At 45.0% G+C, this 13,385-nt stretch overlaps 1 protein-coding gene across 3 annotated transcripts in view; it reads left to right on the plus strand.

Moving 5' to 3' along the window:
- Window positions 1–13,385, plus strand: part of LOC135813709 (uncharacterized) — a 50,591-nt gene that overhangs the window by 19,032 nt on the left and 18,174 nt on the right. Inside the window, exons 5-7 of one of the 3 annotated variants that reach the window (XM_065326735.1) lie at window positions 3,812–3,895; window positions 6,170–6,229; window positions 10,580–10,639. In XM_065326735.1, coding sequence (XP_065182807.1) covers window positions 3,812–3,895; window positions 6,170–6,229; window positions 10,580–10,639 — 204 coding nt within the window. The remainder of the gene's footprint in view (window positions 1–3,811; window positions 3,896–6,169; window positions 6,230–10,579; window positions 10,640–13,385) is intronic. The other 2 variants (XM_065326736.1, XM_065326737.1) reach the window with 2 other exon arrangements.

A 13,385-nucleotide genomic window follows, 5' to 3' on the forward strand; every position in this document is an offset into this window, starting at 1 on the left:
TAGACGGTCGAGGTACCTTCTTTGCAGTGAGCTAGAGTACGCGTTTGAGGGATACAGCAGAAATAGACATGATCAGCGGTCTAAAGTAGGTCATGCGTGACTGGTGATTCAGGTAGCGGCGCATTCGCCAGAGTGCTCCGATCTTCTGCGACAAGCGTGAAGAACATTCGGCAATGTGGGCGTGCCAGGACATGCCGGAATCGATTGTGGCGCCAAGATAACGAGTACTTAGCACACTAGGCAGTGAAGTGGCATGGCAGACGACCCGTAGATCAGCTGTGTGCTGACGGCCGGCAGGAATTGGCACTACTTGGCTCTTGCCAGCATTGAGGATCAGGCCACGCTTTTCGGCTAGTGTGTTTCTGTGGTATAGCGGACTGAAGAATAGTAAACGTGTTTTGCAATATATGTATAAAGCTATTTTGTATATAGTATGTTCCCATTCCGTTTTTGCTTTGGTGTAGCCCGGAGGTTGATTGCTTATTCTACCCTTCCTCTCTCCATACTTCTGTCCCCCCCCCCCTCTCTCTCTCATTCCTTCTGTCGTCCACATGTATCAAAGGAGGCGCAATCGCCTGTTTGTGGTGCGACGTTAAATAAACTTCAACAACAACAACAACAACAACAGGCCTCGATCCTTCAGCCAGTCTGCAAGGATTGAAACCGAAGTAGATAAGACATCGGATACCTCCTGTGCTGTTCGCCCGCTGCACGCGAGCACAATGTCGCCCGCGAATTGAACTGACTCGGGCTGGCCAACTACAGTGAGGACCTCGCGGGTGTAAATGCTGAACAGAATGGGACCCAGCAGCAAACCTTGGGGACACCACTCGTGCAAGCTGATATAGAGCTAGTTCACGACCCCAGACAGACACGTTGAGTGCGACCGGATAGGTAGCTGGTGAACCAGTCCAAGGCAGAACCGGACACCCCAACACTGTGGAGGTCCTGCAATAGCTTGACATGTTGGACTTTATCGAAGGCTTTGGACATGTCTAACAGGCATACACCTGTGAATAGGCACTGGTCCTTGGTTGTTAGGATGCGGTTTGACATAAGGACTAATGCGTCTTCAGTAGAGTGGCCACGCCTGAACGCAAACTGGGTTGTTGGTAACGATGCCGTTATGTCCAGGAATGTGATGAGCTCCTTCTGAACCAACTTCTCACTGCAGTACCGTGGACAACTCATTAGCCTAGTTACATTGTACAAATATATTTTCAAATACCGGAACACCTTGGCTCAGTTCAGTTTTAATATTTCCCGTAGTGAGAGACGCCCCAATAAAATTATCCTCCCCAAAGCCTTGACAACTTCCAAATCACTTTTGTTATTCAAAACCTCCCTTTTATGGAATTGTCTCCCACCCACATTGACTTCGGAATCTTCTGTCCATGTATTCAAGAAAGAGCTGCGCAAACATTCTTGTCAGTATTCAAGTCTACTCGCTGGCATGCCGTTACCCTGTTCATCGTAGTCCCCCCCCCCCCTTTTTCCCAATCTGTACTCTCTTGTACCATCATCCTTCAATGCGACGGACCCCACGATAGGCGGTCAGGTCAGCCTTTGGGTCATCCTAATAAAGTTATTATTATTATTATTAGACATTGTTAGCAGTTTACCGTTCACGCTATTTTCGACGGTCGGCCTGCACCGTTTTTTGTGTGTGTAGACATGGCATTTTACAGTTCACGCGCTAGATCCAACGGCACTCGTACCCCAAACCCAAAATACCGTCGGTTTGGTACCGTTTCGACGATAGAAGGCTCTTTTTAGCGAGAGAACGAAACGGTAAGATTCCAATTAGGGTTACCTCACACGTCTATCGTTGCGTCAGGAGTCAGGACTCAAAACAAAAGAAGTCGTTCTGCTAACTGTGTCTCGAAAACACATCAAAAACAGTAGACTCGCCCTCCACACGCTGACCGTCGAAAACAGCGTGAACGGTAAAATGTTAACCATGTCTATTATTATTATTATACCGGTATGTAAGAATGGGCTTTCCAGATTATGGTCTAACATGGAGAAGTCGCTATAGTTGTCAAAAGAAAAGCATATTGGTGAAACAAAACTAGGGATGTGGCAATCTTTCTATTACCAACAAACAAGAGCATCTTAATTTACAACATACTACATGAACCGGATGTGCCGAACGCCGGTAACCATGGAGACAGGCCACACTCTCATATACATACTGGTTATAAATAGACCATATAAGGAAAATAATCCGATAGGCTACGAAGAGCAAAAAGAAATTGAACCAATGACAACAAATACTCGTCCAGCACACAAGTTGTCATAGAAACATTGAACGAAATGACAAAGTAATGAGCATCGCCGTTCAATGCAAAATTGGTTTCTAGTACAGTATTAGGAAATTTCCGTCTTTCACAGACCTGAAGGATAAATCTTTGCAGCAGTTAGCCTACTACTAGCTCAATGTCATTGGTTCTAGATGTACTCATTCACGCTTTACTGCTATACTGGTCTTGTCAAATTTGTTCCACACGATCGCAAACAATCCATCTTATTTCGGGTACTCTTACAACATAAGACTAAGCCATGAGACGGACGTCAGTGTCTGACAATTCTTCATTGTAGTCTTCGAACCCGTTGCTGGGTTCTCTGCTACTACACACCCATTTCCACTGTCCATTTTGTGTAGCCCTTTCCCAAAGATGCTCGCCACTTTTTTCGCAACTTTTCGTAGTTTAGGAGAAGACTCCCTTCGATAGGCATCTATTTGCCTCTGGAAGATCCGTGAAATAAAAATCAATCAATCAAGAAATCGCAACTTTCGCAACTTCCTTCTTTTTCGCGAACTATTTCGCAACTTTTCCGCAACCTTGGCCCCATGGCATGTGGTCAAAAGGTCAAGTCACGGACTGCATGTCGGACAAATGCATACTCGCTCATTTCTCGCCTACCTTCAGACTCATTTCAGAGAAACAGTAGATGAACGGTAGGTACGATAATTGGGAGGTTTCGCTCTACCAAATTACGTATGAAAATCCGTACGTCGTACGCGCCGGGGAGCGAGGCCAATTTTCAAACGTAAATCTCTCTACGGATTTCCGTAGGAAAGCTCTTTCCTACGTTGGGTCCTCCGTAGGACTTTTAGAAATATTTTTTTCGCATTTTCCGCATTTGTCAATGGCAACAATCAAGCCGCGTTAAACACAAGGTACACACACCGACACCGTACACCACGTGCAAAATATAATGGAAAACGCGGTTTCGGTTCATGGTGCATGCGGTGGGCGCATGCAGCCAACGCGTATCCAAAGCAACAACGCATGTTTAGTAGTAGTGGAGAAATCACGTAGAGCGAAACCCAACAGCTCTGATTTTTACGTATGAAAATTCCGTGCAGTTCATACGTTATTTTCATACGTAATTCCGTAGAGCGAAACCTCCCTAATGTGCATTCCCTTTGCCTTGCACTGGAACGATGAAGGATACATCCAACAGGATACTGGAATTGTGTAAAATGGTGATTCACAGCAGGAAAGGATGTACGAGTTTGACTTCTGCTATTTCTGCACAAGAACACTCCAATTTTAAGTTGCGACATTAGCAACTGTTGAGCTTTTTCTGAAAATATGGATGCGATTTCAGCAACTAGCACATGTTGTGGCACGGTTGCGAAAAGCAAAAGTTGCGAAAATCTTTGGGAAAGGGCTAATTTTGTGTGGGCCAAGTCCATTCCGTGCATAAATTTCAAGTGAATAGTTAGCTGTGCTTCTTCTGGGTCTATGGGTAAAGATATTGGTTTCATTTTGGTTTGTCGATGATCTCCCTCTCTGTCCAGATACAGTCAGCACCGCCTCCGTAGTCGCCAAAGGTAAAGAGGGTGGCTCATTATTAGGGTTGAACCGATTATACAAATTACCCGGTAAGCGATCGATAATTCCTTATCAATCAAGTAATCTATTACCGTATTTTTTCGGTTGTAAGTCGACCTTTTACGACTAAAAATAGAAGGAGAAAGGGTGGGGGTCGACTTACAACCGGGATTCGACTTATGACCGGGAACTATCAGAATCTTACAAAAAATGACTTGCCCTGCATGCATGAGTGCACCATGTGTAAACATGTTTGCCAGTTTATTGGCCTTTTTCAAGGATTGGGACGTTATACCCTCCAATAAGGAATGTTTACATGATTTGTTGAGGTGTTAGTAGCAGGGAGTGGTTGGTAGTGCTTCGTTGGGTGAAAACTTTAAAACGCAGAAATGAGACCTCCGGATACGGGGGTCGACCTATAACCGGGGTCGACTTACAACTGGTAAAATACGGTAACTGGTTTGAGGGAAAGAGACAAACGAGAAAAGTCTGAAGAAAAAGTTGACTGCCACCACCAGGACTCGAACCAGGGACCCTCTCTTGTAGCCAGCGATGCTCTAACCACTGAGCTATGGTGTAGTCGTCATCCCAGCAGAGGCCGTTCAATATTTTCTTCAGACTTCGTAACCCACACTTCCTGTGAATCCACACAGGCGGGTGGGACGCAGCTCTCACTGTAACCCACACACTTCACGTACAAACTAGCACGCGGGGAGCCCCAAGTCATAAAATATTAACTGGTTTGAGGGAAAGAGACAAACGAGAAAAGTCTGAAGAAAAAAATGACTGCCACCACCAGGACTCGAACCAGGGACCCTCTCTTGTAGCCAGCGATGATCAAGTAATCGTTACGTTAAAGATTACTCGTTAGGGATTTTGAGCCCAAAAAGTGCTGAAAACACTCTTTTTGTGATGTTTGAATCAGTTTCCTCTGTGAGTATGCAGTTGCCGGGGGCATAGTACCATTAGCAATGTGTCCCCCCCCCCCCCCTCCTCCACCACCCTACACAGTGGGTCCATTGTTATTAGGCGTCTGCCAGTTTTGGTTTCTCCACTATAAATAAAAGAATACTACTACTACTACATGGTGCATATTCTGACTTTATAATTGCCATGTTTCGGAGCTACCCTGTCACTAATACAGATTTTGGTGTTATGAAGGCCTGACTTTTTTGCACACAATTCTGACACCAGTTGCTAACGATTATAATCGATTAATCGATCGTTAATTCTCTTGGCAGCGGAAAGAGCGCTTCAAAGAGGCCTAGATTGTCAAAATCAAGCAAACAGAACGTAAGTTATGGTGGAAATGGTGGAGTGAACTGCAATTGCGTATTTTCACGCGTTCAGTGGCACCTCAAAGGGTTAAGCTAAAGAGTAATCGATAGGTGGAAATCCACGATCGTTTCAGGCTTTCAGCCCTAGCCCTTTCCCAAAGGTGCTCGCCCTTTTTTTCGCCCTTTTGGCCCTTTTTGGAAAAGCACGTTTCTTTCGCCCTTTATTGCGTTTTTTGGTGAATATCGCCCTTTTTGAGCTTTTTTAACTGAATAAGTGCTAAAATCTGTTTGCTCATGCATGCGATCACAGTTTCCGAGTGCTCGATATGCGATGGGCCGTGGCACGCCGCTTTTTGGGGGGGCAACAAGTAGGTGAAGCTTGTTTCACAATGCTGTAAAGAGTTTTTTGAACTTTACTTCCTGTTTTGCCTTTCGTGGACCCATAAATGGAAGAGTGCGTATTCATTTCTCAGCTTGGGTTCATATCTGAACATGTATCATGGGTATATTTCACTGAAAAGCGCACTTTTTACCTGTTTTCACTGAAAAGCGCACTTTTTACCTGTTTTCACTGAAAAAAGAGCACTTTTTCAGCATATTTTGAGGGACGCGAAAAGCACTAAATGCAAATTAGAAGTATTACAAAATAATTGAGAGCCTTTGAATCGTTTTTTATCAAAATCTTAATATTTGCCGGGTTGAAAGGTGGGAATCAGTCACTTCCTCATCATCCGTCTGACGCTCAGTCTCACCGCGCTCCTCATCACCCTCCAACATGGCTCCATCATCTCCACCAGCATCACAAGTCATTTCACCGCTGCTCCGCGTCACTGGGTTCTTCAACTCTAAATAAAGAAACAAACAAACAAACCGTTGCTGGGTTCTCTGCTACTACATACCCGTTTTCACTGTCCATTTTGTGTGGGCCAAGTCCATTCCGTGCATACATGTAAATTTCAAGTGAATAGTTAGCTGTGCTTCTTCTGGGTCTATGGGTAAGGATATTGGTTTCATTTTGGTTTGCCGATGATCTCCCTCTCTGTCCAGATACAGTCAGCACTGTGGATCCCAGCACCAGGGGGACCACCGTCTTGGTAGTCACCAAAGGTAAGGGTCGCCAAAGGTAAAGGGGGTGGCTCATTATTATTATTATGTCATAAAATGGCTTTAAACACAGTCTAATGTACCGTAGACAATTCATTAGCCTAATTACATTGCACAAGTTTATTTTCAAATACCGGAACACCTTGGCCCAGTTCAGTTTCAATATTTCCCGTAGTGAGAGACGCCCCAAAAAATATATCCTCCCAAAAGCCTTTTACCAACATCCAAATCACTTTTTTATTCAAAACCTCCCTTTTATGGAATTGTCTTCCACCCACATTGACTTCGGAATCTTCTGTCCATGTATTCAAGAAAGAGCTGCGCAAACATTCTTGTCAGTATTCCAGTCTACTCGCTGGCATGCCGTTACCCTGTTCATCGTAGCCCCCCCCCCCCCCCCCTTCCCAATCTGTACTCTCTTGTACCATCATCCTTCAATGCAACGGACCCCACGATAGGCGGTCAGGTCAGCCTTTGGGTCATCCTAATAAAGTTAGTGTTACATTATAACTGTGTGCAAACACACAGCATGAGGTGATACAGTGCAACATAACACGAATTTTTTTATCTGATAGCCAGCTACGAGAACAACTTTAATTAACGCGACTACATGCTTCTTTTGTTTACAAAGAACAGGATTATGCACACGAATACATACAGCTTCCAGGACCTTCAACTGCTTAACATAACTTGCATGGAACAAAACAGAAATTTGAGAATCATCGTACACACTAAGACAATCTTGACGTGATAAAAAGTGACAAAATACAGCTGACTTTTCGCTCACATCGCTCTCTTCCGTCTCATCCCGCTCCTTTCCTTCCATCTCCTCCGCCTCATCCTCGTTCTCCGTCTCATCTCCATCATCATTGCCATCATCATGTGACCAAGCCGCTTTTACGGGCAACAATATTATGAATATAAAACGCAAGGTATTGTAAGAGCAATTTTCAAAAAATGCATTATCACACCGTAGCCACTTTTATGGGCAAATTCCAATACAAGGCAATAAGAAAACGAGGATGAAGTTAACCTTTTAACCCAAAGAAAAGACAAAAGATGTCAACAATAGAACTACAAATATAAAAAACAAACATCAGGTCATAAAAACTACTTTAAAACATAACCAAATGACAGCAAAGCGTGGAGAATGAGATTGACTTACAAAACAAAAGTAGTCCTACTATGCTTACAAAACAGAATCTACCTACACCACTAAGGAAGAAATGATTGCAGTCTCACAAACACCGGCCTCTATCTAACGACCCATCAAACAATAACTCCTGAAATTCTTGACTGACTTTTTCATGTGACCAAGCCGCTTTTACGGGTAACAATATTATGAATATAAAACGCAAGGTATTGTAAGAGCAATTTTCTGAAAATAGTGTTAAAACACGAAATATAAACATGCATTATCACACCGTAGCCACTTTTATGGGCAAATTCCAATACAAGGCAATAAGAAAACGAGGATGAAGTTAACCTTTTAACCCAAAGAAAAGACAAAAGATGTCAACAATAGAACTACAAATATAAAAAAACAAACATCAGGTCATAAAAACTACTTTAAAACATAACCGAGTGACAGCAAAGCGTGGAGAATGAGATTGACTTACAAAACAAAAGTAGTCCTACTATGCTTACAAAACACTTTTTCATCATCATCATCATCATCATCATTATCATCATCATCATCATCATTGGAAACGGCCTCTTGTACGGGCTTGAAACGGTGATAACCGAGATTATGTGCAAAAATCGTGATAGATATTCAGGTAAAATATGACATTTAACAGTTGAATGATTAGTACCAAATAGATATTCAAATGCTGATTATTTTACCAGATAGATATTGAATGACAGATGATGTTACTTTACCAAATAGTTATTTAAAAAATGTGATGTTATCCATAGTGATATTGTTGAGAGGCATAGCATAAAAATTCACTATGCGGCCAAACGACACTGGGCCACAAAGGAATTCACCCGCCGTCTGTTATAAGACCCTCGGCAACCACGAAAGCACGTAAAGCATCATCATCATCATCATCATCATCATCATGGTTCGTGAGTTGGCGATGGTGGAGGGTCGGGTACCCTCCCGTGATTAGTGCTGCACCGAGCTTGTTTTGTGTGAAAGTATAATATATTATTGTTATTATTATTATTATTTTGAAAGGATTGGGAGAACTTCAAATTCATAGGATCAATTGGGGAAGTGAACTGCCTGAAAAGAGAAAAAACCGCCAGACCCACCAGGACTCGAACCCGGGACCTTGCTTGTCATGAGCAATGTTCTAACCACTCAAAATTTATCACTCTCTTTTCACTTCTGGTAGGGTCCAGAAACCGACCGTGGTTGGTCCCCTGGGGAGGGAGAAAGACCCAACTGCCATCAGTATGTGTGGCACGTGGTGTGAGCTGCCTTTGGAGTGAAAGACTTGTCAGCGCCTTCTAGGTTCAGCCCGGTCCCATAGCTCAGTGGTTAGAGCATTGCTCATGACAAGCAAGGTCCTGGGTTCGAGTCCTGGTGGGTCTGGCGGTTTTTTCTCTTTTCAGGTAGTTCACTTCCCCAATTGATCCTATGAATTATTATTATTATTATTATTTGGAAAGGATTGGGAGAACTTCAAATTCAAAGGATCCACCTGGGAAGTGAACTGCCTGAAAAGAGAAAAAACGCCAGACCCACCAGGACTCGAACCTGGGACCCTCAGTGGTTAGAGCATTGCTTATGACAAGCAGGGTCCCAGGTTCGAGTCCTGGAGGGTCTGGCGTTTTTTCTCTTTTCAGGCAGTTCACTTCCCAGACTGATCCTTTGAATTATTATTATTATTTCAGTCTCTGCTGGGATGACGACTACACCATAGCTCAGTGGTTAGAGCATCGCTAGCTACAAGCGAGGGTCCCTGGTTCGAGTCCTGGTGGTGACAGTCAATTTTTTCTTCAGACTTTTCCCCCTTGTCTCTTTCCCTCAAACTAGTGAAGATTTTATGACTTGGGGCTCCCCGCGTGCTAGAGTGTACGTGAAGTGTGTGGGTACAGTGAAGGCTGCGTCCCACCCGCCTGTGTGGATTCACAGGAAGTGTGAGTTACGAAGTCTGAAGAAAATATTGAACAGTCTCTGCTGGGATGACGCCTACACCATAGCTCAGTGGTTAGAGCATCGCTAGCTACAAGCGAGGGTCCCTGGTTTGAGTCCTGGTGGTGACAGTCAATTATTTTCTTCAGACTTTTCCCGCTTGTCTCTTTCCCTCAAACTAGTGAAGACTATTATTATTTATTATTATTATAAGAAAGGGCTTGCTCGCCACACCGGAGCTCACCGACATTACTGTGGAGAGCAAACCCTTTCTTACAAATCACCGCCAAAGTCGCAACCACTACTTCGTATTATTATTATATTTAGAAGTATTACAAAATAATTGAGAGGCTTTGAATCGTTTTTATCAAAATCTAAATATTTGCCGCGTTGGAAGGTGGGATCATCATCATCATCATGAGAAGGGCCTCTTTTACGGGCAATCCAGAGAAAACTGAATAGATAATCATCAATAAATATGTTAATATAGTCGGGAAACCATTGAATTGAGTTAAATTAAGAATATTATTGTTCCAGATAAATATTGGATGATTGCTGATATTGTACCAAAAATATATTGTCTAATGTAAGATATTAATCCCACATACATGTACGTATTGAAGTGACATGTGATATTCTGCTCAGGTCAAGTGCAATGCACTAACGAGCCTGACGTCACTGAGCAACAAATGAATTCAAGCGTCTTTTGTTATACGAGCCACGGGCCCACGGCATCTACGGAAGCAAGTAATTGCCCACCGCAAAAGTCAAAATGATAATCGGGTACGCAGCATACCCATGACAATGGGGTATTTGAGATCATTATGGCGCTCTACCGAAAGGGAGGCCAAAGACTTCAAGAACTGATTGGTCTCAGGTCTACTGAATCCATATGTAGAAAACATCAGTGGGGTGAATGAGCCACGCTCAACGTTCACAACCCGATTGGCGTATTGATTTTTCATCATAATCATCATCATCAGTCACTTCCGCATCATCCGTCTGATGCTCAGTCTCACTGCACTCCGCATCGACATCCAACATGGCGCCATCATCTCCACCAGCATCACAAGTCATTTCACCGCTGCTCCGCGTCACCGTTGCTGGGTTCTCTGCTATTACACACCCATTTCCACTGTCCATTTTGTGTGGGCCAAGTCCATTCCGTACATAAATTTCAAGTGAATAGTTAGCTGTGCTTCTTCTGGGTCTATGGGTAAGGATATTGGTTTCATTTTGGTTTGTCGATGATCTCCCTCTCTGTCCAGATACAGTCAGCACCGTGGATCCAAGCACCAGGGGGACCACCGTCTCGGTAGTCACCAAAGGTAAGGGTCGCCAAAGGTAAAGGGGTGGCTCATTATTATTATTATGTCATAAAATGGCTGTAAATACAGTGTAATGTCATAAAATGGCTGTAAATACAGTCCAATGTAAATAATAACAATTGTACTTCCAAATGTACAACTACGATGTACTTAGTACAGTCATGTCAAAAACCGGCCTTCGATACCGAACACAACTGCCTCAGGACCGGATAGCCGCTTCAGCCACCACCCTCACGACAGAGGTGTCCATGTAAAGAAATCCTGTTCTGCTCTACGTTCACGTAGAAAAGTCACGTGGAATGTGTACTGGGAATTTTTCCCTTCCATATTTGGCAGTTTTCTGCCTGCACTCGAATGATATCCAGCAAATCTGTACGCATTTTATTTGCGTGTGCCACAACCATGTAGAGAACCTTATCTGTGCGTAGAAATCTGGAGTCTGGACCCAAAACACGCGAAGCCGTAGACTCTAACCCAGACACCTGCTCTCTACGTGATTTCTGTATAGACCTTATTCGATAACGTGACTTTTGGACTCGCCTCCAGGGATTTGTCATAAGCTAGGGCACGCGTACGAGAAACGAGTGGCAAGAAAGGCCCAGTTTGTACAAAAGAGTAGTAAAATACCGGTATTTATCTACTCCTATGTTCGCACACAGAGTCCACTGTGCACTGAGCGCAGATCTCTTGCCACTCCCTGGATCCCGGGACCCCGGTTCACGTGACTGTGACGTTTATCGAATAAGGTCTATACGTTGCACATATAGCAGAACCTCCCTAGCCCTAGTGTCAAGGCACTGGAAGAGTCAACGGCCGCGGTTGACTCCACTCGGTCGGGATGTGTTCAGCGCACATTTCTCAAAAAACACATCACTTGCAGAAACAGCCTTCGTGCAAGTGATGTGCATTCACGTGCAAGCTGTGGCACTATGGACTTGGCCACAGGTGTTTTCGACTTTCTTAGTTTGCGGCGTTCTTTTTCCAAGTTGGTGCTGTTTTGATGTGAGGTCCCCCTACTCGCTGTGCCGATGATGCTGTACGTGCTGGGGCAACTCAGTGTAGTTTGGGCCTTTCAAGGCTGTGAGTAGTGTCAATTGTACCTACTCCCCCGGGGGATGGGGGTATGTGCGCTTGGTAGTGCACTAACGCTAGTAGTTTTGTACTGGATTCTAATTTATTATGGCGATTGAGTGAAGAGTGTGCAATGAAAAGGTTTGTCCGGAAGATAACCTACCCCAGTAACGCTGGCCGAGAAAAGGGTGGCTCTTCACGCAGTTTATGCAGTAGTGATGTCTCCAGGGAACCATCTCCCCCTGCCCCAGGCGCTCATAAGCGTAGAGCTGAGAGCCCAACGGAGAGTCTCGCCCCAAGCGAAATTGACAACCCGTCCCAAAGCCGACGAGCTGGAGCTGAGAAGACAGCTCGTAAACCGCAGTACAGCCTGACACCAGATCGTCAAGCCCAGTGCGCCGGAGTGTCAGAAGGTCCTGACGACAGCCATGCTGTAAGGCAGATCAAGGACCTCTTCGAGACGTTTCAAGGGCAATTTCGATCAGAGTTCAAGAACAGCGTCGAAGAGACCCTGGGACCACGACTGGGCAGCCTGGAAAAGAGGCTTGACGATCAGCGCCAAGATATCAACCGTTTGTCAGCAGAGAACCGTAGGTTGAAGGCTGCAGTAGAGAAATGTAATGACGATGTTGGCAAGGCGGACAATGGTGCCAAGTTCGCCATTGTCGAGATGAAGAAAACATTTGCCGGCATCCTGCCGCCAGTTTAAATTCTGCTGCAAGCTCCAAATACGGACCGTCAGAGGACACACTGCGTGACCTTTTCGCGGAGGCCAGTGAGCAGCAGAACAGATCAGAGTAAACAATGTAATCCTTCGCGGCCAACAAGAGCTCCCATCGGAGAACCTGTCTGCCATAATCGGCACCCTCGCCCCGCAACTCGCTCCAGAGGACATCACATCTGCAGCCCGGCTTGGCCCCAGCCAGTCATCACGGCCACGGGATGATACACCTGGCTCACGTGCTGGGGCAAAACCGGCGCATGGTCTTGTGCGAGTGGTGGTGTCCCCACAGGGGAAGAATTTACTTCTACGCCACAAAACAACGGCACAATACAAAGGAGACAGCGTCTACATCCAACACGACCTAACCCGACAAGAACAACGATGACGGAAGGACTTAGTCCAGAAGTTTCGGGCTCCTCGCGACAAGGGTGTACGATGCCACCTCCCCCGTGACAAAATTATCAATAATGGTGCACCGCTATCATCAGACGACATCACCCGTCTCCTCAACACAGTCACCCGGGGATACTGCCAGGGTATCCCCTCAAACGTCAGCACGAAAGCTAAGTATCGCTCGCCTTAATGTATGTAGCCTGTATACATGAAATTAAAGGGGAAGTATACCCTAAAATCAAATTTTCACCAGTTGTAGTCTTCAGGGTGCTGAGTCGAATGGTCTTCGTCCGAGAAAGCTGAGACGCTCCCTTCCTTCTTTTTTCCCAATCGAACTCGCGCACTTCCACCGAAACTGGGTCACTGCGCCCTACTAGATGGGGATTTGTATGCAAAATCTCACTAAAAGCGCCATGTCGTTCTTATAAAAGCACGGATGACCGCGATTGGCCCATATGTTGTAGTCTTTTGGACGCTGAGTCGACTGGGTTTGGTCCGAAAGGGCTGCGATGCAGCGTTCCTCCTATATTCCAATCGAACATGGTTGAACAAGCGGTC

The sequence above is a fragment of the Sycon ciliatum genome, chromosome 4 (assembly GCF_964019385.1).
Source record: "Sycon ciliatum chromosome 4, ocSycCili1.1, whole genome shotgun sequence".
Taxonomy (NCBI): Eukaryota; Metazoa; Porifera; class Calcarea; order Leucosolenida; family Sycettidae; genus Sycon; species Sycon ciliatum.